The sequence below is a fragment of the Hirundo rustica genome, chromosome 18, assembly GCF_015227805.2.
Source record: "Hirundo rustica isolate bHirRus1 chromosome 18, bHirRus1.pri.v3, whole genome shotgun sequence".
NCBI lineage: Eukaryota > Metazoa > Chordata > Aves > Passeriformes > Hirundinidae > Hirundo > Hirundo rustica.
The window spans coordinates 11,753,338-11,780,410 of record NC_053467.1 but is presented as its reverse complement, the minus strand read 5'-3'; the positions used below and the strand labels follow the sequence as shown (position 1 = coordinate 11,780,410).

Genomic DNA, 27,073 nt, shown 5'->3' with positions numbered 1-27,073 from the left:
GGGGCTGCCTTGGTGTGGTGCTGCTGCCTGGCGCAGCTCTGGGATGTGGACTAGGGGCAGAGAGCAGGAGCTGTGTTTATTTTCCGCAAAGGGGTTTTGGCCTTGCACTTGCTGGTGCTGTTGATTTCCCTCCAGGCAGGTGCAGCTTGTCGGTGGCACAGTGCCCTTGGGCTCGGGCAGCACTCCGGGCAGCCAGCATCCTGGGAGCTGTTGCTGCACCCAGGATTTAAATGTTGAGACTATTAATACGCTCGTATCCTCTTCCCTCTCCTGCTTTAATGGCATTTAGGCTATACTTAGCATTGCTAGAATTTCTGCTTGAGTGCAGACTCATCTTGACACTTGTCACGACCTTGCTTACCTCCCATCACCAAAACATTCCTGCTGCTTGGATCTGGCACAGCAAGACGGGAACTCAGCCCCTATTGCCTCCCAAGCCACCCCAGCCCCGCATCCCTGCAGCTGCAGGCAGTAGGAGCCAGGCGGCTGTGGGCAGTGGGGGACAGGGAGTGATGGTTGTCACTGTCACGACCCCTCTCCTTCGACTCTTATGGTGGGATGGGCCCTGTGGTGTGTTCAGGGAGCCTGGCAGGCCAGTGGGGCTCCCCTGGCTCAAAGCCCTTAGCATGTCCAGAGCCATGTCCCATGTTCAGGCAGGCTGCTGTTCAGCTGCCATGGAGCCCGGCACTGTCCCTCTGTCTGGGCACCCGTCTGGGGCCATCCCAGGTCTGCAGGACCCCCACATGCCCCCACATGAGGGCCCTGCTGCAGCCCCACCAGCCTCTGCCTTGTTTTCCTCTCTGCTCGGGCAAAGTAAAGCCAGAGGCAAAGCAGCTGCTCAAGCTCTAATGTACAAAAAACATTCTATAAGCAGGTGATTTTTATAAAGACTGATGTCAAATTGCAGGGCAAGGATGGTGAGGTGGTAGGGGGAGGCGGTGGGTGTTGGGGGTGTGAGGAGTGAGGCCACAGGCCAGAGAAATCAGGCTGTTTACCTATAAAAATCGGTCTCATCAGGGTTTATTTCCCTGTGCCTTGGACACAGTGCTTTTCATTAGATTAAAGGGTGGGAGGAGGAGAGGAACGTGTTTGTCATCAAATTAGGTGGTGGGAAGAGGCCTGGCAGCAGGCAGAATCGACTTAGGAGACCAATTTGTGGTGCTCAATTCCCTTGATCAAGTGTGAGTTTTCCTGCGAGGCGCCACGCCTAGGGGTGCCTGGCTGTGCTGGGGTGGGGGCACTGCCCACGGTGCCTGGCGGTGTCAGGAAGGCACTGGCTGGACACCATGGCCCAGGCCACCAGTTTGGGGGTGAGGAACTGCTTCAGCTCCGTTTCATGCCTTGGGATGAACTCCACAGCCAGGGACTGGCACCATGGCTGCTCTGGTGTCTGCAGAGGAGTCTCTGCTGAGGGCAATGAGGTACTGGCACGGGCTGCTTGGAAAGGCGGTGGGTGCTTGGGTGCTCCGTCCCTGGAAACACTTGGTGCCAGGCTGGACAGAGCTCTGAGCAACCTAGCCTGGTGCAGGTATCCCTGCTCACTGCGAGGGCTGGGCCAGGGGACATAAAAAGGTCCCTTCCCACCCAAACCATCCTGCAAGTCTGGCCAGGCTGCTGTCAGCACCTCCATCCCACTGGGATGAGCAGCTCCCATCGGGCAGCTGAGGGCAGCGCTTGCCTGTGTGTGTGTGCATATGTGTGTGTGTGTTACACGTGTGCATGTGTGTGCAGCTGTGTCTGGTGTATGTGTGCACATGTGTGCACATGTATGTCTGTACACAAATGCACCTGTGTGCGGTGTATGTCTGTCTGTCTGTACACATGTGCACCTGTGTGTGTGGTGTACGTGTGTGCACACGTGTGTGTCTGTACACACATGAACCTCTGTGTGTGTGTGCGGTGTATGTCTGTCTGTACACACATGCACCTGTGTGTGTGGTGTATGTGTGTGCACACGTGTGTGTCTGTACACACATGAACCTCTGTGTGTGTGTGGTGTATGTCTGTCTGTCTGTACACACGTGCACCTGTGTGTGTGGTGTACGTGTGTGCACATGTGTGCAGGCTGTGCTGCCTGAGCTGTCCCTCGGGGTGTGGGTGCCCCCGAGTGCTGGCGGGATGGACACAGGTGACACCACCGCTGGCAATGCCAGGCCAAGGCAGCTCGGGGTGCTGTTCCAGCAGCTCTGCAGTGGTGGGGAAGGATGGTGCTGCAGTCCCGCAGGAGCTGTGTCCTTGGGCTGGGGCCAGCCCCACTTCCAGGGAGGTCCCAGGAGCGGTGTTGCCTCCTCACCCAGCTGTTCCGGGTGCGCTGTAGTTATCAGGTTACCGTGGTTATCGGGGAGCTGCTGGCCAGATCATGTGGCTCTGTGGGAGTTGGAAGTGACCAGGACTGCAGACACAGCCCTGCAGCACAGGCAGTGCCCAGCTCTGGGACACACCTGGCTGGTACGGGTGCTGTGGGACATGGCCTGGTGCAGGCAGACATCGTGCGTTTGCATGGGGCTCCAGGGCACCAGCAGACACCATCCCTCCTTGAGGCTGTTGGATGATGGGGTTGTGGGACATGGGGCAGTGCTGAGGGCTGCCCCTCGGTGCCAGGGGACACAGGACATTTCCACAGGACACTCATGGGCTGGGGCTGGCTTGAGGTCCCCAAAGGGTCCCTATCATTGTGTGGCACACATAGGGCCACCCTTGCTGGGCAAGGTCTGGGGGCCAGCCTGGCCCTGGTGGGGTTGAGGGTCCACAGTGGGGTGTTGCCACAGCAACGCTGGAGAACAGGCGCAGGGCACAGCCCCGTGCCATGACCATATTTACCTTCCCAGAAACTGCTTCGTGCTCCAGCAATTTGCCTCAATTAGACTCGTTACCGCGTCAGGAAGGCCGCCGTGACGGCAGCGGCTGTGGGGCCGCTGGCTCCATGGGGGCTGCCTGGGCTGCTCTGGCACCATGACTGTGAGCAGGGTGATCCCTGTTCTGCTCTCTATTCCTGTCCCCATTCCTGCACTTGGGGGCCTGGGCAGACCCCCAACCCTGTGCTCCCCTCCCCTTGCTCGTTCTGCACATCCCTGTGTCCTCACAGCCCCACAGTGCTGCTGCCACTGCCCCATAGCCCCAGCACAGACCCTCTGTCCCCTGTCTCTGCTGCTCCCATCCCCGCTGCCAGCGCCGCACTGGTTCTTGGGCGCCGGGTCCCGCTCGGCCAGGGCAGACAGCGAGATGTCGAGTAAACAGAGGAAAATTACTGTGTGCTGGGCTGGGCTCTGCTGCCGGAGCCAAGCTCTGCGTGGCCTGGGCCGTCGCTTCTTTCTCCGTGCCTCACCAGCCCCGCTGATGCCTCGCTGCCCGCAGCAGACAGTGCGGCTCCTGACGGCTGGCGCGGGTGTCAGGGCCGTGGCCGTGCGGGTGGTGCTGCAGAAGGTGGGATTCACCGAGGGTGCGGCCGCCTGCCCGGCGTTTACTGCGTGGGGCTGCCGGGGCGCAGCTCCGCCTCTCAGCCCCTGCTCAGCACGGTTCCCGTGCCGGGCTGTGCACGGGACTCGGACACCCGGGGACCGTCACCCGCTCGGGGCCGGGTGGGGCGGAGTGACGGGCGATGGGCAGTGCCCAGGGCCAGGTCCGTGGGTGCCGGGGGTCACGGCGGGGCGGCTCTCCGTCCGTCACCCTCGGGCAGGGTGAACCCAGCCGGGGAGCGGCACCGGCCTAATCCCCGCACACCAGGCGATTGTGGTGCCCAAAGCTGCGGCATCCGGGCTTAGCGCTCATGTGCGCAGCACAAGCCTCTTAGGCCAGCGCTGTGAGCCCGCCCCAGCCGGCCCGGGCTGTCGGCACAGGGGTCTTGCAGTCCCATACCCCACTGCTGCTCACGGATCTCAGCGCTGCCGGCGGGTGATGCCCGGCCTCGGCCTGGGCCAGCTACCGGGAGAGCGGGGGTGCCGCGGGCAGAGCCAAATGATTTAATTAAGGGCTCCTGGCAGCGAGAGGACAGAGCCGATTAGCGGCCAAAGGAAAGCGCTTGCTGGGGGAGCTGGAGCCCCGGCCGGCAGCGCTGCAGCGGCTGCTGCTGCATGTCTGCCCCACTCGCTTGTGCAGCACCGTGGGGCAGGCAGCGGGGCAGCAGGGCTGCTGGGCTGGGGGTCGGGCAGTGGAGCAGTCGGAGGAGCTGTCCTCTGGTGCAGCCTTGTCCCTGCCAGGTGACTCAGCTCCCCATCCATAGCTATGGCTTGGGAGCATCCGTGGGGTGCTTGGGAGCATAGTCCACGCGTGTCCACTGTCCCCAGTGTCCCCAGTCCACACAGCCCACAGAGAGGCACACACGGAGCTGGCCCTGCAGCCCGGCACGGGCCCACACCTATTTACAGATATGACAGATAAATTACAGCACTGCGCACAGAGACTCGAAGGCGCACGAGGGCAGCACCACAGGACAAACTCCCACCCCCACAAAACCCCTGGCCCCACAGTTCCCCCTTCAAGAGGTCCAGGTCCCACTCGCCTGCCTCGCTGTGTCCATTGTCCATGTGCCCAGCACAGCAGCCTCACCAGGGTGGCAGGTCCCAGTGCCCACCAGCACCTCGGGAGGATGGGGCAGGGAACGGCAGCATCCCAGCGGCTCAGCACAGCCCTCCCACCTGGCTGCGGGCTCAGAAGTGGCTCTCGGCCGTGGTCTCAGGAAACTCATAGCAGTGGTGATGGCCCCCCAGGGCAAGGTGCTCGGCAGTGCTGCGCCCACTCCTCTCCAGGCGTTGGGAGCTGGGGTGGGGGGCCAGGCTGCGCCCCAGCCCGTTGGCGCAGCCGCTCACGAGCTGGTGCTTCTCGCAGGTGCTGCCGGCGCCGTTGCGGGCACTGGGTGCATGGCTGTAGGTGTGCTTGTACTCCTCAGCCAGGTCCTTCCCCAGCTTCCAGCGCTGCCACCGCTTCAGCAGCTCTGCCTGCACCTGCGGGCAGCAGCTGTCAGTGTGACCCCGTGTCCCTGCTGCCCGTGCCCTCAGTGTCCTGCTCACCTCCTTGTTGACGAAGCAGTAGAGAATGGCCACCAGCATCCCCTGGGAAGAGGAAGGAGAGGCGTGAAGTGTATAACCAGACCTCAGTCTGCTCCCTTCTGTGACTGTTTCCCCATGGAGGGCTGCTCCTCAGGGCTGGGCTCACCTGGAAGGAGCTCAGGAAGAGGTCAAAGAAGAGCTTGACATAGCGCAGCGTGCCCTGGGCGTGCTCGTCTGTGATGAAGGCGAAGACCACCTCGTGGATGCCCAGCAGCGGGATCAGCGTCAGTGTGGACTTGGCCAGCCTGTGGGACAGGGGTCACTGGGTGGACACACACACGTGTGCACCGTGGGAACACAGCCTGAACGACGTCCAGCACCCACCTGAACTTGTAGTCAGTGTAGCGCATCTGGTGTGCACGGAGCTTGGAAACAAGGATCTGAATGATGCGGATGAAGATGAAGAAGTTGATCTGCAATGGAATAGAGGGAGCCATCAGGGGCACAGGCAGAGCCCGAGGCAGGGGCAGACAGGACACCTCTGTTCCCCCGCCCTCAGCAGCCCCTCTCACAGCTATCTTGGGGCCTGTGAGGGAGACGTTGAGCTGCAGAGGGCTCACCAGGATGGCCAGGAACACGGGGAAGCGAAGGATCCACCAGAAGCCCATGTTGTTGTTCGTGGACCAGCACCTGTGGAATGGAGGGATGGGGACTGCCAAGAGGCCCCTTGACCAGGCAGCTGATGGAGTCTGGCATGGCACTGGCAGCCTGAACCAAGCAAATACCAAGGCCCAGCACCCTGCTCCTTGCATGGGCAGAGGTGTGGAGTCTCTCCAGGGCCATCACAATGTCCCTACAGTCCCGCATGCACCTACCTGTGCCCTGTGCCCCGCTCCAGCAGCTGGAGCTGGTACTCACTGTATGTTTTCAAAGAGGAACTTCACGATGACCCAGGGAATGAGGAATAGCATGGGTGCCCCTGAGGGGAGGTGAGCAGAGGACAGGTGAAGCACAGCAGGGGACAGGGTCAGGGGTGGGGGGCAGCTCACCCACACTCACCCCAGCCGATGCACAGGTAGAGGGTGAAGTAGCTCCTCTCGGAGAAGACGGCCACCACCAGCAGGTTATGCAGGTAGATGCCTTCCACCAGGAGCCAGCAGTAGTTGGCCACGATGCCGTACTGCATGAAGACTGTGGCTGCACGGCAGCCTGCGGCTGCCTGTGGGCAGGGGTCAGGGCTGCAGCATTGTCTGAGTGTGTGTGCCTGTCCCCACCAGTGCCCCCAGACCAGCCAACCCCCAGCCCCACCAGCACTGTCCGTCCCTGTCCCTGCCGGTGCCGCACTGACCTCGTCGCTCAGCCAGACTTGCACGTTGTAGCCGTCGATCTTGTCACTGTAGTGGGTCTTGAGCAGGGCGTCGATGACCAGCACAGAGACACCCTTCAGGATGAAGGAGGCGAAGAGGTTCATGTGGATGTAGTTCCTCATGCAGTGCAGCTTGCTGCGGATTTGGGGAGCGTTGTCAATGCCCGTGCATGGACCCCCGGCCTCCACCTGCCCACCCTGGGCACAGCCACGCCCAGACGCCCACCTGAAGCCCAGCAGCAGGGCCAGGGCAAGCAGCAGCGCACACAGGGACACTGAATAGCCCACAGTGTACATCACCTTGAAGCTGCCATAGGTCTTGGCAAATTTTTCCTGGAAGAGGAGGGAGCAAGTGAGGGCAGGGGCAGGTGGGGGGCAGGCAGGGACCACCACACCCCTGCTGCCCAGGTCTGCCCACCTGTGCCTTTAGGTCCTCGTCATCCTGCGCACACTGTGTGGCATCGCGCAGGGACTGTCCCCGTGGCCCCGTCACCCACTGTCCATCTGGCCCACAGGTCTTGAAGACGTGCTTGTGCTTCACTGTGAGGGGAGGGGATGGTGGGGTATGCCAGCCTCAGCGCCCCCGTGAGCAGCGTGCACTGGCCCAGCAGCAGCACACACAGCACACAGGTGTCCCCAGAGCACAGGTGCACGTGTGAACACGCTGCACAGCTGCACACCCCGCACGGCTGCACACGCTGCACGGCTGCATGTGCACACACACCTCCCCACTGTTACCTTTCTGGTACCAGGGCAGGAACCAGGGGCAGGGCACACTGGCTGTGCTGTTGGGCATCGTGTCGGGCCAGCAAGAGAACTTGTCGAAGGTGCGGTTACAGACCAGCTCTGCAGAAGGACAGCAGCTTTGGTCTCACCCTCCGTCTAGGTGCCAGGACTTCCACTGGCCCCTCTGGTCTGTCCCCCATCCTGCTGGGACCCTGTGTCGGCTCCTATGCCCCATCCCCATCTCAACAGGACCCCGTCCCCACGCCATCCCACCAGAACCCCTCTGGACCCCACACAGGCACTGACCTGTGGGTGCAGGCAGGCGGCTCATGTTGCGCTGGCACTCTTCACTGTACTCCTTCCACCTCTCAACAACATTATCCGTGATCTGGGCAGAGGGACCCTGCGGGCACCAGGGACCATCACCCATCACGTGTCCTGCTCGCAGGGGCCACCACGCTGTGCCAGGCAGTGACCACAGCCTGGGCACAGCCACAGGGGAGTGCAGGCTAATATGCCACGTCATGCCCTTCTGTGCCGTGCCATGCCATGTCTTGTGGATGGCAGGGGAGGCAGAAATGGACATCAGCTGCTGTACCACATGCCATGGCGAGGGGATGCAGTGGGATGGGGTGGATCCCGTGTGGGTAGCGGGCTGAGCATGGGGCAGAGCACCCTCGTGTGTGACAGCCCATCCTTACCTGGCAGCAGAGCAGCAGCACCAGGAGGATGAGGAGACGTGGCTGGGACATCCCTCCTCTGGACCACATGCATGGGACACAGCGCAGGGCACACAGCTTCCTACTGGCCCTCAGCAGCTTCTCCACCCCGGTGGTGACGGCCCTGGCATGTGGGCAACCCTGTGCAAGATGCACAGTCACGGGGACTCCTGGGACAGAGCTGGGGGACATGGGGCTGGGGGCAGGTGGGGTTGGAGGCAGCCACTCTGGCACAGAGCCACCCCCAGTCATGGTGCCTCACTCCTGCCCCCATCCTCACCCGACCCTGCTTGGTGCTCACATTCAGCCATCTGCTCGCTCATTTTTGCACCAAGTGCCTGTATTACCCTCCCCAGGATGGCACTGGGACAGTGGCCATGCAGGTTCTCTGCCCACCAAGCCAATTTCAGCCCGTGTGTGGCTGGAGTGCAGCGGCAGTGCTGCCTCCAGACCCCCACAGAAAACCTGGGCTTGTGCCACCGCACACTGCTGCTGGGACCCAGCTGCGCAGCGTTGCTAAGTCCTGAGAATGCAGGAACCCCAGGATAGAAGGGATCGCTCCTAACACCTGAGCACCCTTTCAGGCAGAGAGACTGGCACCTGGGCTCTCCCTGTCTCCATGGGCTCTCATGCCTGGGCCGCTAACACCCAGCCATGGTCCAGCAGCAGCACCCACTATGGATGGCAGCAGCCAAGGAGCCAGGGAGATCACGGGGGCCAGCAGGGATGGGGACACTGGCCTTTAACCCACAGGGATCCTGGTTTGTGGGGCTGCTGTGGCTCTAGGTCAAGCTCAGCTGGGCTGTGCCCCTGTGGGTGCATCACCCCCAGCTCCAGCCAGTGACGTGGGGCCTCGCCTGACATGGTGTCCGGGTGCTCCACAGACCACGACTCACGAGGTGCCCTAATTCCCTCCATCCCCCTAAGCCGGTTATGGGGCTCCTGAGCAGGATTTTGGCTCTTCCCACAAGAGCCCATTATGGCAGCAGCCCCACGGCAAGGCTGCCTGTGTGGGGTGAGGGCAGCCAAGCTGGGGGGGAAGGGATGGACAGCAGTGCCAGTGCCACCACAGGCACTACAGCATCACCCCCAGCCCCTGGGCTCCCCCTGGGCACCAGCCAGAGCGTCGTGCTCCCCGACCAGTTCTGCTCCCAGAGCTCGCTGCTCTGCCTGTGCCTATTTTTATCCCTGGGAAAGTCGTGTTTCCTCCATCCGTGCAGACCCACTTGCCATGTCGCAAGTGGCTGCTGGAGAAGCTCATTAATCAGTGTATGGGGCTCCAGATGCAGCCTGGGGAGCAGGACCTACGATGGCCTTATTTAGCCAGTCCCAGGACAGCGGGAACTGCCTCCTGGGACAGCTCTCACTGGGTAGGCTCTGTGAATAGGGACCTTTGTTGGGTGCCCAGTAGCCCCCTGACCATTCCAGAATTCCTGGTTTTGGCATCACCCCAGCCCCACCTCAGAAACACTGTTGCCCCGCCAGTATCCCTGTCCCAGTCCCTCCCCCATCCCACCTCAGCATCCTCCTCTTTTTCCTCCCACACCCGCATGCCAGCATCCCTGTCCTTATCCCCCTGCTAGCCTGATCCCACCATCCCTGTGCCCCCCTTCAGCCCCACATCATCTCTACCTGCCCCATCCCGCTGCTGCCTATGTCCCCGTCCCACGGGAAGATCCCAGTGCCTGTCCCTGAACGAGCATCAGTCCCTGCCCTGGTTGGGAATGCTCCTCCAGGTCCCTGGGTCACAGCGAGTTGCTGTCAGCCCCTCTGTGCAGCCGGGGAGCAACTTTGGGGCAGAGGTGTCGCTATTTTTAGTTGCTGCAGTGGGATTTAGCAGCAGGGAGGCCTCTGCCCTGGACTCCCCCCATCTGGCAGCCGCTCCCCGGCCCTGGCCCCACCGTGGCCAAGCCGGGCAGACTGCACTGGGTGAGGGGTCCTGGCACGGGGGCCGGTCATGCTCCTCGCCCCAGCACGGGTCTTCCCCCTCACCCTGCCCAGGCCCTTTGCCCCAGCTGCCTGTGGCGCTGCACAACCGTGGCACCATGCCGGATCCCTACTACCTACAGGATGAGGGGCCCCTGCTACCCACGGACAGGGCGCTGTTTCCAGCAGAGGCGTGGGCGTGCACAAGTAGCCATGGACCAGCTCTCCCTGGTCTGGTGCCAATGAGCAATGGCAGAGAAGGAGCAGTGGCTCTGTGTGGTGGAACAGCAAGCTCTGGGGTGGCCGGGACCACTGGCAGCACAAGCACCTCCCCGGAGCTGGCACTGCCCAGCAGCAGTGCCTGCAGTGCCTTGGGTAGCAGCTCTACCAGCTGGATGTGCTGCGGCGCCTCGCAGCCGTGCCCTGGGTGCCAGAGGAAGCACTGCACAAGGGACCTGGCCCCATATCTTCACCACCTCCTCTCACTCTGCTGTGCCCAGCTGGCTCCCAGTGCCACATTCCCTGCCCTGGCACTTCATCCCCAGCTGGAGCCAGGCTTTGGGGTATCCCCTATCACACCAAGTCATAAGCAGTGGGTGGAGGGTGCCTGGCCTTTGAATTGGTGCCTTTGAGCGGCTGCAGTGCATGACAGCAGGTGTCCGGGGGACTTTTGCCCCACGCGGGTGTTGGACAATGCAGTATGTTCCTGTGTCATGGTTCTGTGGCTGCTGACCTTCATGGAGCCCAGGCTGCAAACACCCAGTACGGCTCCACTAGGAGCCACAGCCGTGAAGAAGAGACCTTGTGCCAGGAGAGCAGGAACAAAGAGCCAACACCGGGATGGCTACGTGCAACACCACTGCTGGTAGCCCCAGTGCTGGCGACCAGAGGGGTCAGACACAGGCACCATCGTCTGCCCTCAGAGTGGGGCTGTCACTGACGTCTGCATTTGCCTTTCCCAAGCCAGCAGTGCCACCCCTGCAGCCACAGGGGCAAAGCAAGGACCCCCGTTCCCCTTGACTGGTGCCCCTGTGGCCCTCAGCCGACCTGCAGCTCATGGCAGCTGCCATTGTGGGTGGTCAGGAGGCAGGGGCCAGCCCAGGCAGGGTGTACGGCAAATTGAGGACCTGAGTGCACTGCTGCCACGGCATTGCACACAAAGGGAATGGATGGGAAAGGCCTGTGTTAGGATTTTGCTCCCCACTGATGGGTGTGCAGCCTCCATGATATCCTGCAACAGCTCTGTGCCCTCACTGGTGGCTGAGTGCCCAGCCCTGCCTAGGAAGAAGGGACTCTCTCCTCATCCCATGGTGGTCAGTTTCCCCTGGGGATTTTGCCACCCCAGCCCCTCTGGCTTTGCTGCCATTGCATGTGTGAGAGAATGAGCTCCACATCTGGGATCACTGCTGCCAATAGTCACGTGGATCAGTGGCTTGGTAAAGTCTCCATAGGACACTCATGGGCATCTGCAACGTGACCTGGGAGCACCTCGGCACAGCCGCAGCCCTGCACAAGTGCTGTGAGGCTGGTGCAGCCCCCCAGAGCCTGCTCCCGCAGCACTCCCCGGTGGGGTGGCACCTGGCCTCCTGTGAGCACAGCCCTGCACCCAGCACGGCCCCGTTGGCTTGGAGGAAGCTGTGGGGGCTGTGCGGCCTCTGGACACAGGGATTAGCCCCCCGTGCGCTAATGCGGTGCTTTCCACTGCTGGCTTGGCTTTGAGCTTGGAGCTACATGCCAGCACGGCAGGGGCTTGGGCACTTGGCAGGGGAGGGGACGGTGCTGGGCCAGAGCTGATGCAATGCCAGTGCCAGCCTGGCCCTGCAGATGCTGCTCCACTTTCCACCCTGGACCACGGCAAGTGGGGCAAGGCTAGGGGAGATGGCCATGGCAGGAAGACCCAGGAGGTCTGTCCTGCACCGCCCCTGCCCTGTGTCCGTGCTGGAAGCTCAGAGATGTTTCCTACTCCCCTTCTCCATTCTTTCCTCGAGAACTAAGTACAAGGAACTTTGGCAGCAGAGGAGCGGCTGAGCAGCCCGGAACAGTCCTCGTGCTGCAAGGTTGTGACTTGTTTGCACAGAGTTACACGATTGTGGAAGCCCAGAGCAGCGGCACATGGAGAGAACCGACATCACCAGACACTGGTGATGTTGGATTCTGTGTCACCTTGGACCAAGAAAAACCTAAACCAGCCCTGACGGTGTTTTCACCAACGGCAGCATAGGATGCGGAGGACAAATGTTCTTTGCATCACCTCCACTACCGCCCGGTCACCACAAGGCACGGTTGGGGCGCACCTGCACAGCTGCCCTGTACCAAAGAGGGACCACGATACAGCCTGGCCAAATTACCTTGCTGCCCAGCAGGCTCTGGCAAGGGGATGCTGAGCCACACAGCACCTCAACCCTGGCTCAAGGAAAGGGGTGTTTTTGTTCATCACGTTGCATGAAAAGCTATGAAACACAGAAGGAAGGCACAAGAGGCACGGTGTGACACGTGTGGTTAGCATGTCACAGGGGAGGCACAGGGCTGGGAAAAGCCTAGGAAAAGGTCAGTGCAGACAGGCTCATGCGCACACTCCCCTGCACCGGGAGCTCCACACCCGCCTTCCCGAGCAGCAGACCTGCAGCCCCGGGTACAGCCAGACCCCAGCCCCAGCAAGGAAGGGGGTGCTGCGGGGGCCACACACGCCCAGCCGTCCACTGGCACCCGCTGTGCGCAGGCATGTGCACTCGAACCCAGTGCTGGGGTGGATAAACAAGGACATGGGGATGCAGGACAAAGCAGGATGCGGTGGTGGAGCAAAAGGGGATGGAGCTGAGCAGCCATCCCATCTCCCCTGTGTCTGGCTTCTCCTGCTCCTGTCCTTGCCTGGAGATGCTGTGCTCAGTGGCTGGTTTTAGCCCTGTGCTGCTGATCAGGGTTTGTGGTCACATTTTTTCATTAACTATTTTTAATCCACATTTTGCCTATTCTCCATTCAGCCTTTTCTCTTTTCCCCTCTCTAGGCAACAGAACATTAAAAAAAAAAAAAAAAAAAAAAATGCACCACAGTGTGCAGAAAGGAGCAGGATTGGTGGGAAGCCACAGGAGCTGGCAGCTGGGGCAGCACTAACACGCTGACGAGGGGTCCTGCAGGCTCTAAATTTTCCTGCTGATGCACAGACAAAATCGCAGGGGCAATCACTGAATTTGGTGTGGTTCAGGACACCCGCGGCAGGCGCTGCGTGGGGCAGGGTGCAGTGCCACGGGATGCACGGCCAGGGCTGAGCAGAGCAGATGCTCCGTCCTCAGGCCATCCTGTGCAAGGGGAGCTGGCTGGCCCCCGCAGTCCCTGCTTCCCTCACCACCCCGAGGGGAGCAGAGAGGACCTGCAGCAGCTTTGGAGATGCACTTGCAACCAGGAGGACGGCAAGGTCACATACCCGACATGTCCTGGTTAAACAAAGCCATTTACCAACACGGTGTTGACACAGCAGAGCTCGGGACAGAGTCACAAAGGGCACTCGCACCAGGCCCCCGTAATACCCAGAGAGCTTGGGGAGAGCTGGGAGCTGGCAAAGTGTCTCCTGCTTCGGCCCCTCGGCAGGAAACCTATGGGCACTGCTGTGCCCACAGCAGGGAGACCCCGAGCGTCCCACCCCGACTAAGGGCTGCTCCGGGGAATTCCTCCCAACGCGACGGAGTTCAGCTGGAATCGCTGGCCGGGGGCTCACCACAGCCAGGGCAGAGCCCAGGGGTGCTGTGAGTCTGACGGCAGCTCCCGTGCCCAGGGAGGCCAGCGGCAGCCGTCGGACGGGAAGCGGGCACAGCCCTGCTGCGACCCCATGCCCAGAACACCCGTCACCCAGGGGCTCATTTTCCCCGGGGTCGCTGCCCAGCATCGGGGCCACTCTGGGAGCCGCTGCTCCGGGGTCCCGGGGGTCAGTTCGTGGCCCCGGGGTAACGCAGTCGTCACTTGAACCCACATCCCCGCGACGGGACGCGCGACATCCCCAGCTCCGAGACCGCGGCCATGGGCGCTCCCTGCCCTCCTCCCTCCCTTGCCCGTACCTGTCGGGGCTGGGATCGCGGCGGCTCCCGAACGCATCTCGGGACCGGCCGGGACCGGGTCCGGCGCGCTCGGCGAAAACTTTAGCGGAGCCGCGACGGCAGCGGCTGTGGCGACTCAGGGGGTGGGACCCGCCCGGGGGGAGGGACCACGGGCGCGGTGCCGCGTCCCGCCGCCGCGCTCCTCCCGCCGGCACCAGGGGGGCACAGCCCGGTGCCCCGGCCCCGCCCGAGCGCTTGGCGCTGCTCCCCCCGCATCACCGGCCGTCGTTCCCGGGAGCTGCGGGAGCGCTGCCCCTTGTCCCCGCCCCGCCCCGCTCCCGGACACCGGCTCGGCTCGGCGGCGGGGACGGGCGGTGCTGCGGGGGCAGCTAGACCGCGCCGGCCCCGAGGGAGCGGGCCGGGGATCCGTTCCTCGGGAGGTTCCCCCGGTCCCAGCGCGCCGCCCGCTCCTGCCGTGCTCGGACCCTCAGGGACACGGACGGATCTCGGCCGCGCCGCCGCCGGCCGCCTCGACACCCGCGCTCCGGCCGCCACCGGCGGTGACGGGTCAGTGTCGGCCGCCGCTGTCCCGCTGCAGGTAAACACAGCCCAGAAAGAGCGACTCACCGGGACGGGCTGGCTGGGGCTAAAGAGGGATCCGGGGGAGTCCCCGGCCCGGGGGTGTCCTGTCCCGGCCTCCCGGCAGGAGCACATCTAAACGTGCAGGACGCGCTGGCCATGCCGGCCGTGGCAGCACTGGTACGGCCGGCACGTACCCCGGTAGCCCACTCAGCCCAGCCCCGGATCCCCGAGAGCTGCCTCCCTTGGGGTCCCACTCCACGCGGCCGCCGCTGGCTGGAAGTCCCCGCGGGTGCGGGCACACGCTGGAGCCTGCGGGTGTCCTGCCATTGGCACGGGGATTGTACCCACTGCCGCCGCCCTGGAGATGGCCCTGGCACCCTTCCAGGCCCGGATGGGGGCTCTGGCGGAGGACTGGCAGACCCCAGCCCTACCTGGCGGGGGGAGAGACCTGGGGAAGCGCCTGCAGGCAGCTGGGGGGGCCCTGGTAGAGGGCAGGGTGGGACCAGGGAGCAGCCAGCGCAGACACGGCCACAGGCTGCAGCCCAGTTCTCTGCTGCTCCCGAGACAAGCGGTGCCCTCGCATCGCAGCTGTGGGCGCTGTGCTCGCGGCTGTGTCTGGCACACGCTGTCCTGCCAGTGTGACTGCTGCAGCTCGGCTGCCACAAGGGATGTGGTGAGAGGGCACGGGCACGCCGGGAGCGCGGGGCTGGCGCAGCCGGTGGGACCTCAGCCCAGCTGCAATGTCCCTGCCACGGGCCAGCAGGGGCCGAGCAGGGCGCTGCGCTGCTGGGGGCCAGGGGCCTCCATCGCTTTCCTGCTCCATGCCGGCCCTTTGCATGACAGAGCAGCACCCGCCAGCCCCAGGAGCAGTGCTGCAGGATGTGAGGAAGCACAGCCTGCCAAGGGAGCCCGCAGCTGCTTGTGAGGAGAGGGCCCAGCTCTCTGAGCGCTCACCTGCCCGTGGCCTCTGCTGCGGCTGGGCATAAGCCCAGAGTGGTGATGCCAGTTAGCATCATTAGGCCTTGTTAAGGTGACAAGCTTTCACTGCTCCGCTGTGCCAGGCTGCCTCTGTTCAGTCTGCCGGAGCCCAATTAGTGTCACATCCAGGAGGCAGCTCCCGCAGAGGTGACGGGCGCCCTTGGCACAGCCCTACCCTGGAGCTGCTGTCCAGCTGAGATCGGGCACAGCTTGGCGCAGGCCTGGCTGTGGAGCCTGCCCACGGCTCCCTCTGCACACAGGGCCAGGGGTGCTGGGCACAGAGTGGGGTGAAGACCCCCTACGTGGCACAGTGCCAGAGGCCAAGCCTTGCTGCCCTCTCTCAGCTCCGGGAGGCTCAGCTCCCAGCCCATGCCCTCGGCCATGAAAATGGGGTGCAGCATCTCTCCCCTCCTAAGAGGACAGCAGGCCTCGTGCCACCTTCACTCTTTATTACACATCAAGGTCTCAGATGTTCCAGTTCTTTGATTCCTTGGGGCCAGCACACACAGGGGTGCACACAGTGGAGGGGCTGGTGCTCACAGCCCCCACACACCGGGCGGTGTGGGGTGAGGGGCTGTGAGGAGTGGGGGTCTGCCCAGCCCCAAGGTGAGTGAGGCTGCAGAGTGGTGGTGGGGGATGCCCCCACAGAGGCCAGATCGGGTGTGGGGTAGGTGCACTGTGGTAAGTGAGTATTGGGCCCCAGAGCAAGGCCGTGTTCCCCACCATCATTGGTATGAGGCACAATCCCTGAGGAGCCCAGCAGCCAGCAGTGCTGAGGAGTTTTGGCCAAGCAGAAGCAGAGGGTGGGTGGCCAGGAGCAGGGCAGGAGGTCCGAGTTGCACTGGGGTTAGGGAGGAACATGGGGGCTAAAGGCAGAGGGAGGACAGGCCTCACACACGTTGCCCCAGCCCCACAGCTGTGGGGTCAGCAGCCCCCCCAGCCCCACGGGCTCTGAGATGAGGTACAGAGCCAGGCATCTGATCTCCCTACTCCCTGAGATAGCACAGTCCTGCTTCTGGGGCACATCAGGGACAAGGCTGAGGCGGGGCAAGGACAGAACTCGGAGCCAGTAAAGAAGTGGGAAGACAGAAACCCCTCCAACAAAAACCCCCAGAAGCAGTAATGCAGAGGTGGAGATGATGAGAATGGGGGCCAGAGGTTTGAAGGGGGGGTTGGCCACAGGTGCTGGCAAGGCACAGGAGTAGAGCTGAGAGGAGGGGGAATGGCATTGGCCCCAGAGAGCAGAGAGGGGTTCTGGGATCTTGGGGGTGACCCACACACTCGCCCCTCCTGGGGCAAGGCAGGGTCCGGTCTCTCATACTCAGGTGGTCACTTTGATCCCAAAATTTTTGCGCAGCTGCTCCAGGAAGACAAAGGTGAGAACGGTATGAGGAATGAGCCGGACAGCAGCAGGAACGAAGCCCTGGGACAGCAAGAAGGGGAAGAGTCAGCGTGTGCCTGCCACTGGTTGTCCCAGCAGCCCAACCCTGGCAGCAGCACGAGTGGGCAGGGGTGGGTCAGCACCGGCTGGGCTGTGGAGCAGGTGCTGTCACACCATGGCCACCACGGCGCACACAGGTCTCAGCACCACGTGCTAACCCCTCTGGCACCTGCACTGCTCTTTGGGAGCTGGATGAGTGCAAAAGGGCCACAGCTGTGGTGCCCGGGCCCAGGCTGAGTCCCACTGAAGCCAGGGCTTGCAATATCTCGGGGCCAAGCCTGGGACAGGCAGACTAAGGCCTGATGCAGGAAGCAGCTGGGCTGCCACAGCAGAACCTGGAAGGTCCCCTGCCCCAGGACTGTTCTGGACCACAACCTCTGCTCCCAGCTCGGCCCAGCCGGCCCCACCCCATGCACACCCAGCCAGGTACCTACCTTGTAGAAGGCAAGCGGCCCGAGCTTGGCAGTTTCTACGGCACAGTGGACGACACCCTGGAGTGAGGTGGGGAGAGATGAGGTGGGAGGGGTTGGGAGGCAAAAGCTGGCACATATGGCACATAGAGATGGGAGGACAGGCAGCAGCACGGTGGTGGGCGACTCACCCGGTACTCTCCGTGGGAGTTCATGAGGCGAGTCTTGACCACATCCAGGGGCTGGCACAGGAATGTGGCACATATGCCCTGCAGAGAGTCAGCCGAGTCAGGAGACCTCCGTGCCAGCAACTGCTGTGGTCACTGGAGAGACTCAGAGCCACGCTGGGACCCGACCTCAGGCTAGGAGCCTCCTGGAGCCACTGTGCCCGGCCCTGCTCTGCCAAGCACAGAGTAGCAGCTCTGGCAGCCCCAGCCTGGCACTCTGAACCTGGCTGCAGGCAAACCCAGCCCCAGCTCTGCCCCCTGGACCCCCGCCCTACTCACAGCGATGAAGCTGGACAGGAAGTGAGTGAAGATGTTGTCTGACAGCAATCCAGTTGCGAGAACCAGCTGCTTGGCCTGGTCATAACAGGAAAGCTGCAGAGATATGGTGAATCAGTGACATGTTCCCCCTTCCTTGCCACACCAGGGACCACCCTAGTCCCTATCCCAGTCACCTACTGCCCAGCAGAGCTGTCCTACCTGCCCAACAGTAACAAGGGCCCCGCGGCCCGATGCCACTGATGCTCCTGAGAAGAGTTTCTTCAGGCCCTCTGTGGACAGAGAGATTTGCATCAGCAGAGTTCTCTGCCATCACTCACACTCCATTACCCCGGGAGCCTCCTTCCACACCCAGTCTGTCCCCAACTCCTCACACAGCCCTGCATGAAGCACACCATAGCAAACAGGCTGAAGGAGTAGGGAGTCTTTCAAAAAGAGCGTGACCTCCTCCCTGCCTCTGCTCACCCTCTGTCCCACCTGCCCTTTTCCGTCGCTGGTCACCCTTTCCCACCAAGTATGTGCAGGCAGCCAGGATCTGCCAGACGTTGCCCAGCCCTTGCCCCAGGCAGATGATAGAGATGCCAGACCCTGCGCTCCCCTGGACTCCCCCAGCACCAAGGGCATCCCACAGCCCCTCTCCCTGCCCCGGCTGAGGGAACTTCCAGGGCGAGCCCTGCCCCGGCACCTGCTAGGACACCGGAGCGGGCTCACCCACACGGCTGGCACGGCCTCACCTTCCCGGAAGACACGGTACATGCCATCCAGGGCATGGGAATAACTGGAAGGAGCGAGAGGGAAGGAGGTCAGGGCCCGGGGCTCCCCAGCACGGCGGCAGCCGCGCCGCTCCCCCCCGGTCCCGGCGGCCCCGGCCCAGCTCCCCCGGTCCCGGTGCGGTGCTCGGGCCGTGCCGCCGGTGCGGTGCCGCCGCCGGCGCGGTGCTGCCCCCGCGCGGCCCCGGGAGCGCCGGTCCCTCCCCGCCAGCCCCGGTCCCTCCAGGCCCCCGCCCCTCACTCACTTGCGCCGCTGAGCCGGCGGCTGCTTCACGTCGTTCTGCATCCTAGGAGGCAGAGAGCGCTGCAGGTGAGGGGGAGCCGGTACCCCACTGCCCCTGCAGCACTGGGGACCCAGTGGAATCGTGTTTACGAGGGGCCAGGAAAGTTGCCTTCAGTCCCACTCCCCCTGAGGGTCACACGCGGCTGGGGGCCGTCACCAAAAGGCAGAAGAGCTCTGGCCGTCCTGGGCACAGAGCTCCTGCCTCAATGACCACGGGGCAGGCTGGCCAGGAGAGATATCGGGAGCACCCCAGCTCTAGCCACCACCACAAATGCCGTCATGCACGGGCCAAAAGCCCCGGGGCTTGCAGACAGAACTGACCTGACGTTCACCATGTCCGCCGGGGTCCCTACAAACCCGCCAGCGAAACCTGTGGCCAAAGAGCTGGGTCAGGGGCTTATCCATCCTGAGGGAGCCAGGGCCAAGGGCCCCACTGCCTGGCTCACCTCCTGTTGCAGCCAAGAGCACTTTCTGGTAGAAGGGGGGAGGCCCCTGCTTGCCCTGGCCCAGGTGGCTCTTCGCGGTCTCATAGATGCCAAAGCGAGTCAAGGAATATGTCATCTGGATGAGGGGGAAATGAGCGGCCGTGTCCCTGGCACAGGGCAGCTCGTCAGCCGCAGCACGTGCTGCAGGAGCTCCACGCACTCACCTGCCGACACAGTGAGGCGCTGAGCCCATTGTAGAGAGCCAGGAAGCCGTCAGTGCGGATCACATGCATCGCCATCCCCGTCATCCGCATCTTCACCTCCTGCTGCGTCTGCAGGTGGACCTGGGGCAGGGTGCAGCAGTGTCAGCCCAGCGCCGGGCCGGGCAGGGACAGAGGCACACTGAACAGGTGTGGATTTGAGCATGTGTCAGGTTAACAGCGCTTGAACCAGAGCCAACAGCTCCAGACACCCCACACCAGAGTGGCCCAGCCTGGCACCAGAGGGGTGGAGGCAGTGACGGAGAGAGGAGTGCCCAGGCCCTGCCCTCCACAGCCGACCCGAGGTGAAGGGTGGCACCGGCTCTTCCAGGTGTGGGTGTGTGTACATCCAGCAGTACGTGAGTGGGCACGTGCCCAGTGTGGGTTTGCTCCAAGGGATGCTGGGCTGATGAAATCACGGCCATGCAATGCGGCAGGCCTCCAGAGCCACTTCCCCTCCTCCCCAGTCCAGGAATCACACAGGCAGGAAGAGAACCCCACAGCTGGCCAGGCGCTCCCCTTCCTGCCTGCAGCAGCCCAACGCTTCCCACCATCATCAGGGGCAACAGAAACAGTCACAGAAGCTGTCTGGGACAGGGGAACCGTGTCAGCTGGTGCTGGAGCATGCTCTGAGCGCTGCAGAGACCACATGTGGGTCAAAGGCCCCAGGAGATAAGGAGAGCAAAGGGCTGCTCTCAGGGGATCAGGCCCAGCTCCCACTACAGAAGTCGTGGCACAGCTGGGTCGTGGGACACGCTGCAGGACGCTGGGAACAGCCACTGTCTCCCATATGAGGCAGCAGCAGGGGTGCAAGGGCCTGCTTGCAATCCCCACAGGTGGATTTTGGACGTCAGGGACCAGAGCTTGTGGCTGTTCAGAGCCTGGGGCAGAGGAAGCGGGCAGGGCAGGCAGAGCCATGCGGGGACACGGTTCACTGCCGGCAGTCCCGGGTGTGCCGGAAGGGCAGGCAGGCAGGCGTGGGATGGGCTGGCCAGGCTGTGGTCACTGCTGGTCGCTGCAGGGCCAGCAGCCCGTGGGCTGCCAGCGCCTGCACAGAGCTGGCCTAAGGGCACAAGCACTCTGCAGGTGGGCTGGCCAGGGCCTCTCACTTGGGGCCAAGGTCCAAGTGATGAAGTGGTGCGATGAAGTGCCCTTCGTCCCTTGCCCTGCAAGGGCCTGAGGCCCCACGTACCTCCCCAGGCCTGGCACTAGCCTCTGCTCTGGGGGAAAGCTTGGCCAAAGGCAGGTGTGTTTTCAATAATCCGGTGGGAACCCCTAGGCAAAAACAGCTGGCTAGGCTGTGCTGCTCGCAACTGCAGGAATGCAGGGGCTGCACATCCACGCAGCACGAGGATGCAGCCCAAACGTCACAGCCATCACACTGGCTTGGAGACAGACCTAGAGGCAGGTGCCAGACTAATTCCCGTTCTTAGCACCATGCCAGGGCACCCCACACAAGCTCCCACGGGCTGGCAGCCACCTCCACTGGGCAGACAGGGCCAGCTGGACAAGGCAGCAGGCCGAGCACTGGGGAGGTGGCATCGCCCTGCCAGGGCTGGCTCCTCTCCTGGGTCTGTGCCTGGAACATCTTCCTCTCCCTCCATGCCACGGGGTGGGAAGGGGATGTCTTTCCCAGCCTCACCCACAGGCATAGCCCCGGGAAGGGCAGGCCTTGTTCCGGGCTGCCTCTTCCCTCCCCCTCCGCAGCCTGCTCCGCTGCCAGGCTCGTCGCCGCTTGGCTGGCACACAAGGCTCTGGGCAGCGCTGGCATTTGCCCCATCCGTGGGTGCTGGCAGCACAGGGCTGCGCGCGGCGCCCTTTGTGCGGGAGCAGGCATGCCAGGTCATCTGCGGCGCCTAGGTGACATCTTGGCCAGAGGGCTCAGAGCCCAGTGGGCCAGTGTCCAACACTGCCGGCCCCAGAGTCACTGCCATATCCAGGCAGGGCTGGCCAAGGCATCCTCCTCAGCTGCTAGAGCTGGCACCCCGAGCTCCCCAGACCCCTCAGCCACACATCTACCCATGCCCCTGGGCTGGGTCTTGTGACCCCTCAGCCATGTCCCTGCATAGCCAGGGATCAGCTCCGCAGAACTGACACCTAGCAGCTGTTTCCCCACACCTCTACAGCTGTTCTCCAGCTCCCTTGGTTGCTCTGGGATGCTCACAACCATTCCTTATCCCTTCACAACTGTCCCAGGACCCTCAGACTTGCTTGCCAGAACCCCAGAGCAGAACCCTCTTCAGACTCTAAAAGTTGCTCCAGGACCCTCACAACCACCGTCTCCCCTCCTCAGGCAGCCGTTCCCCAGTACCTCAGAGCCAGTCCTTCAGCTGCTCCGGGATCCTCAGAGCAGCTCCTCACTCCTTGCAGCCACTCCAGAACTCTCACAGTCACGCCGAGTCCCCCCTAAGCCATTCCCTGTCCCCTCAAATAATCCAGTAATCCCGCTGGGACCCTTACAGCCGCACCCCTCACAACCGGTCCCGCAGCCACTCCGGGACCCTCAGACCTGTCCCCTCACAGCCGCCCAGTCCCCTACAGCCGGTCCCGCAACTGCTCCCGGGACCCTCGGAGCGTCTCCACATCCCTTTACAGCCACTTCCAGTCCCGCAAACCCGCTCCAGGACCCTCAGACCTACTCCCCGCTCCATCGCAGACTCTCCAGGACCCTTACAGCCAGTCCCAACTCCCCCGAACCTCCTCCCATCCTCTCACACCCTCTCCGGGACCCTCACAACCACTACCAGCCGCCTAACTGATCCCCCAACCCCTCACCACTGCCGATCCCCCATAACCGATCCCCCAACCCCTCCCCACCGCCGATCTCCCATAACCGATTTCCCATAACCGATCCCCCATAACCGATCCCCCAACCCCTCACCACTGCCGATCTCCCATAACCGATCCCCCATAACCGATCTCCCATAACCGATCCCCCATAACCGATCCCCCATAACCGATACCCCAACCCCTCACCACTGCCGATCCCCCATCCCCTCGCAGCCGCCGCCAAACCACCGCAACCATTCACAGCTTCTCGCACCCGCCCTCCATCGCCCTAGACGGGCTGCCCACGCCGCCAGAGCCGCCCCTCGGCGCGTCCCCGGCTCACCTTCAGCAGATCCAAGGGGTGGGTGCAGCAGGCGGCCCCGGAGGACGCGAGGCCGCCGAAGTACCACCGCGAAACGCGCTGCTCCGCCATGGGCGCCGCTTCGGCCAGAAGCCACGCCCTCACCGGGTCAAGGCCCCGCCCCCGCCCGTTAAGCCACGCCCCCTCCCGGTACCGGAAGGCGGTGGGGCGGGCTCGGGGCTCGCATCTCCGAGCCCGCGGCGAACCGGCACCCACGGGCTCCGGAATCCGCCTTCCCACCCCACACACATCCCCATTCCCAGCCCGGGGAAGTGGCTCCTCCCATCAATAATTAACAGGAATTAATTAACGGGGAGGTGAAGCCGTCAGCAAAACGCAGGGTGAAGAGGTGGGAGAGGCACAGGTACAAACGGCAGCGTTACCAACGTGCACACACTGAGAGCAGGGATAATCAGCGGCTCCGGAATACTTTCCCACCCCGCACGCATATCCACAACCTGTGGAAGTGTGTTCTTCTCGTTAATAATCAACAGAGAGGTGAGACCATCAGTAAAAGGCAGTGTAAGGAGGTGCTGGTACAAACTTCCAGTACCTGAAGGGAGCCTACAAGAAAGATGGAGAGAGACTATTTACAAGAACATGTAGTGACAGGACAAGGGGAATGGCTTCAAACTCAAGAGTACATCTAGATGAGGTATTAGGAAGAAATTTTTGGCTGTGAGGGTAGTGAGGCCTTGCCACAGACTGTCCAGAGAAGCTGTGGCTGCCCCATCCCTGGAAGAGTTCAAAGCCAGGCTGGATGGGCTTTGGAGCAACTTTGCCCTTGGAAGGCGTCCTGCCCATAGCAGGGCTGGAACGAGATGATCTTTCAAGGTCACTTCCACCCTAAACCATTCCGATTCCGTGAAATGGGGAGCATGGGGATAATTGGCACTTGAGAAAGATGAATCGTTTTACAGGGTGTTTTTTTTATATATATTTATAAGGTAGAGTTCATGGTGATGGCAGGAAGTAGCAGCTCCGCCAAACCATACATTCTTCGGGAGAGTACTCCCACCGTGCCACGTGCACTCGGAAAGGTCCGGAGCCCGGCTCGGGCAGCAGCTGTAGCACCAGTCTCTCCATGGTGAGACTACTCCAGAACAACAGTCCCTCCTGCTGCCTCTAGTGCTGCTTTGATCTTCTCTGCTTCCTCCTTGGAGGCATTCGCCTTGATCTCCTGCGGAAGGGACTCCACCAGCTTCTTTGCCTGCGAGAGGGACAAAGTACGAGGCTTGTAAACTGGCTTTCACTAACTGGATTATTGGATTTAGAACCATGATCCTGACCTCTGCTTAAGCCAACCGTGGAAACTCACTGACCAGCACAAACTCCAAGACTTACACTTGAACTACGGCACATCCCATCAGAAGCCAGCTAAACCTGACTGCAAGCGATGACACATCTGCTGGGAAACCTCCTGCAATTCACTGCCCTTCAATTCTTCCACCATGTGCATGGTGCACCCCAGACGTGCACGCCAGCATGCACAGGTGTGGGTGCAGGCAGAGCCCCTTGCAGTGACCGGCTGAGGCAGCATCCGCCTGGCGCTGGGCTGGCTCTGCTCAGTGACAATGTTTTGGTTCACATACTTGTACCAGCAGGAGGGGAGGCCAGTGCAGGGCTTGGACACAGCTGCACTGGCTAAAACAGAGCTCCAGCACAGACTACTTGACAACAGAGTATTCTGACATTTTAGGGACCTTAAAAGCAAAACTATTGGTACTAAGCAGCGCTGCAATACTTAAGGCATGCTGAAAAACTGTTGAGCTAATTTAAAGAATTTACTGCGGTGTTGCTATAGAGAAGGAAGTGATCGCAGGGGGACAAGCCCCTGGTGCTTTTACATGCAGCAGCTCTGTGCCACAGCACTGTGGGGGTTTAGCACTGGACTGACCACTATGCTGGCAGAAAGGTTTTGTCCCTTTGATTCCTGCTGGGTTCAATGTCTACATATTTGTAGTGGCAGACAAACAGGGTTTTTTTGCTGGAATTAGAAGGCACGGATGCATGGGCAGTGCTCGGTGGGGCAGGAATGCCTTTGCTCACCAGGACAGGATTTGGACAGGAGCCTGTGCAGGCTCACTGCAATGAGGACAGGCAACACAGAACAGGTTAATAATTTCTGAACCCTGCTCAGCAAGATGTGACTCCATTCTAAAGCAGCCCTGGTCAAGAGAAGCAGCTGCTCCTGGTGTTCAGTGGGAAGAGCAGAGCCCAAGCCAAGCGGGACTCATGTAGCAGCAGCCACGGGGCAGAGACAGCATGTTCCCAACCCAGCTAGAGCCCAGGGCTGGTTGTGACAGAGGGCAAGCATCTGCTGGGCAGCTCCCAATGAGCTTCCTGAGGTGCAGCCAGCCTTGGTCTGGTGTGTGCTGATCATGCAGCGTGTCTCATCACGCAGCTATTGCCACAGGACTGATGTTTGGGTCCCAACAGCGCCCAAGGTAATGCACTGTATGTGCTTCCCTCCATACTATCCGCAGCCCTAAAGGCCATGGGCAGATCCCCCTGCAAACCTCGTAAGGAACACCTTGACTGGATGGCAGTAAAATTTACAATAAATGGGCTTTGGCTCCACTTTGAACACAACCTCTGCAGGTAGAACCTCCACAACTGTTTGTGTTGTGTGTGTGTTTCACCCGAAGGGCTGGGCCCGGGTACATCACGCTTGAGTTTGCCTGCAGTAATTGGCATCTACGAATAGCTCATCCAGCAGGTGCCACATGCAAAGCCAAGCTCACTTAGCATCAGCTCTCCAGTCAATTATCTGCTGACTGTGTCCATTACAGGGTTTGGTATTTTCATGTTTGCTTGGGGCCAATAATAGATGAACAACTTCCAGAGGAACCACACTGGCAGTCAGGTAATTATCCTCATGGGACAGCCAAACTTGTACCTGTGCCACTGACTTTCTCTGTTGGCTCTGCAATGCAGCAATAAGAATGGGTTAGATTATCTGGAAACACTTCTGCTCTCCTGAGCTACAACAGGAGCAGACACTGCAACGCTCAACGTTGCAGCTGGAATACTGGAAAGTGCTACTACTGACCCCAAGATATGAAAGCATCACCCTGTGGAGGAGTGCAGCACATTAGATGCTTCAGCAGTAGCAGCTTCATCACCCAACATGCAGAGCCCACAACCCAGGTCAAGGGCTTGAGCTCAGACACTGCCCAGGGCTGAGGCCATGTCCTCCAATGAAAGAAGCAGCACCACCTATAAAATGAAGGACCCTGAAAAGAGCTGGAAGCCTGGGTTACAAGATGTGCGAATTAGAGAGGCTCGATTAACTTCAGAAACACACTGGCTTTGGGAAAGGCAAGCCAAACCCAGCTGTAGCAAGAGATGCTGGCTACCTCTGAGCTGTGCAAAAAAGCTTACAGCAGCTCTCAGGTTTGGAGAAGCTGAGAATGTCACAGACATCTCTGACTCCTTTCCTCTGAGCCTCCTCCTTCATCCTCCTGCTTCTGACAAGGGAACATGCCAGACAAAGGTGCAAACAAATCCTGTTCCCCACATCTCTGCACTGAGATGCACACAGGCAGACTGTGCTTCTGAACGCACAAATCCAGGCTGCTGGACCTGGGGGCAACATGCCAGAGCCTGGGGCAGCACCTCCTCACCTGCACGAGGTTTATTCCTGGCACGAAGTTCTTCACCTCCTTGATCAGCTTCACCTTGTCGGTGGCCTTCAGCTCCGTCAGCCGGACGGTGAAATGAGTCTTCTCTTTCTTGAGCGGGACCACCTCCTCCTCCTCCTGGAAGCAGCCGGAGCGCGGTGAAGCCCCGCGGCCGAGCTCACCGGCCTCGCCGCCCCCGCGCGTGCGGTCCCTGGGGCCCCGCTCCCGCCCCTCCCGGAGCGCCCGGTACCTGCGGAGCCGCCTGGGCGGGCAGGAGGGAGGCGGCGGCCGCCGCGGGCATCACCCCCACGTCCGGGATCTTGAGCGTCTCCTGCGGGAAGAGCAGCGGCGCCGGCGGCCGGTCAGGCGGCGCACGCGGCCGGGCCGGGATGAGCCGGGACGAGCCGCGTCGGACCGGGCCGCCCCCGCACCCACCTTGAGCAGCGCGTTGAGATCGGCCACCTCGAGCAGCGTCAGCCCCGCGATGTCCCGCACCAGCTGCCGCACCTTGGGCGAGTACTCCTTGGCGGCCGTGTCCAGCGGCGCCCCGGCCAGCGCCTCCGAGCGCCGCGCGGGGCCGGTGCCGAGCGCCCGCAGCCCGGCGGGGGCCCCGCGCGGCGCGGGGCGCGGCGGCAGCGGCGGCAGCGGGCGCGGCGGCAGCGGGAGCAGCGCCCGGCGGGCGGCGGGCAGCGCGGCGGGCAGCATGGCGGCCCGAGGACACCGGACGCTGCGCCCCGCGCTCCCGGCGGGCCCCGCGCCACCGCTCCGTGCCGACGGAGAGCCAATAGTGACAGCCCGGGAGCGGACCGATGCACGATGGGAGATGTAGGCAAAAGCGCGCCAATGAACGGCAAAATCGATCGTCGTAAATCCATTACTATTTATCATGGCGAAATAAGAGTAGAAGAAGAGGTTTC

The 27,073-nt window shown here is 62.1% G+C and overlaps 3 protein-coding genes across 3 annotated transcripts; all 3 read right to left on the bottom strand.

Moving 5' to 3' along the window:
• Positions 1-4,493: 4,493 nt before the first annotated feature.
• On the bottom strand, positions 4,494-13,894 carry GCGR (glucagon receptor). The gene is made up of 14 exons (XM_040081945.2): positions 13,773-13,894; positions 7,779-7,937; positions 7,384-7,480; positions 7,090-7,197; positions 6,770-6,891; positions 6,578-6,684; positions 6,334-6,487; positions 6,045-6,204; positions 5,904-5,964; positions 5,606-5,675; positions 5,370-5,458; positions 5,152-5,290; positions 5,007-5,048; positions 4,494-4,940 (listed from the first exon to the last, which is right to left on the bottom strand). Exons 2-14 carry the CDS (start codon positions 7,845-7,847, stop codon positions 4,647-4,649), a joined length of 1,512 nt encoding a protein of 503 aa, XP_039937879.1. The 5' UTR covers positions 7,848-7,937; positions 13,773-13,894; the 3' UTR covers positions 4,494-4,646.
• Positions 13,895-15,744: 1,850 nt separating this feature from the next.
• On the bottom strand, positions 15,745-22,622 carry SLC25A10 (solute carrier family 25 member 10). The gene is made up of 11 exons (XM_040081744.2): positions 22,516-22,622; positions 19,368-19,487; positions 19,165-19,279; positions 19,040-19,088; positions 18,681-18,722; positions 18,400-18,443; positions 17,867-17,937; positions 17,669-17,761; positions 17,354-17,431; positions 17,187-17,243; positions 15,745-16,734 (listed from the first exon to the last, which is right to left on the bottom strand). Exons 1-11 carry the CDS (start codon positions 22,603-22,605, stop codon positions 16,633-16,635), a joined length of 861 nt encoding a protein of 286 aa, XP_039937678.1. The 5' UTR covers positions 22,606-22,622; the 3' UTR covers positions 15,745-16,632.
• Positions 22,623-23,442: 820 nt separating this feature from the next.
• Positions 23,443-27,059, bottom strand: MRPL12 (mitochondrial ribosomal protein L12). The gene is made up of 4 exons (XM_040081733.2): positions 26,592-27,059; positions 26,407-26,487; positions 26,160-26,294; positions 23,443-23,743 (listed from the first exon to the last, which is right to left on the bottom strand). Exons 1-4 carry the CDS (start codon positions 27,042-27,044, stop codon positions 23,627-23,629), a joined length of 786 nt encoding a protein of 261 aa, XP_039937667.1. The 5' UTR covers positions 27,045-27,059; the 3' UTR covers positions 23,443-23,626.
• Positions 27,060-27,073: the final 14 nt, after the last annotated feature.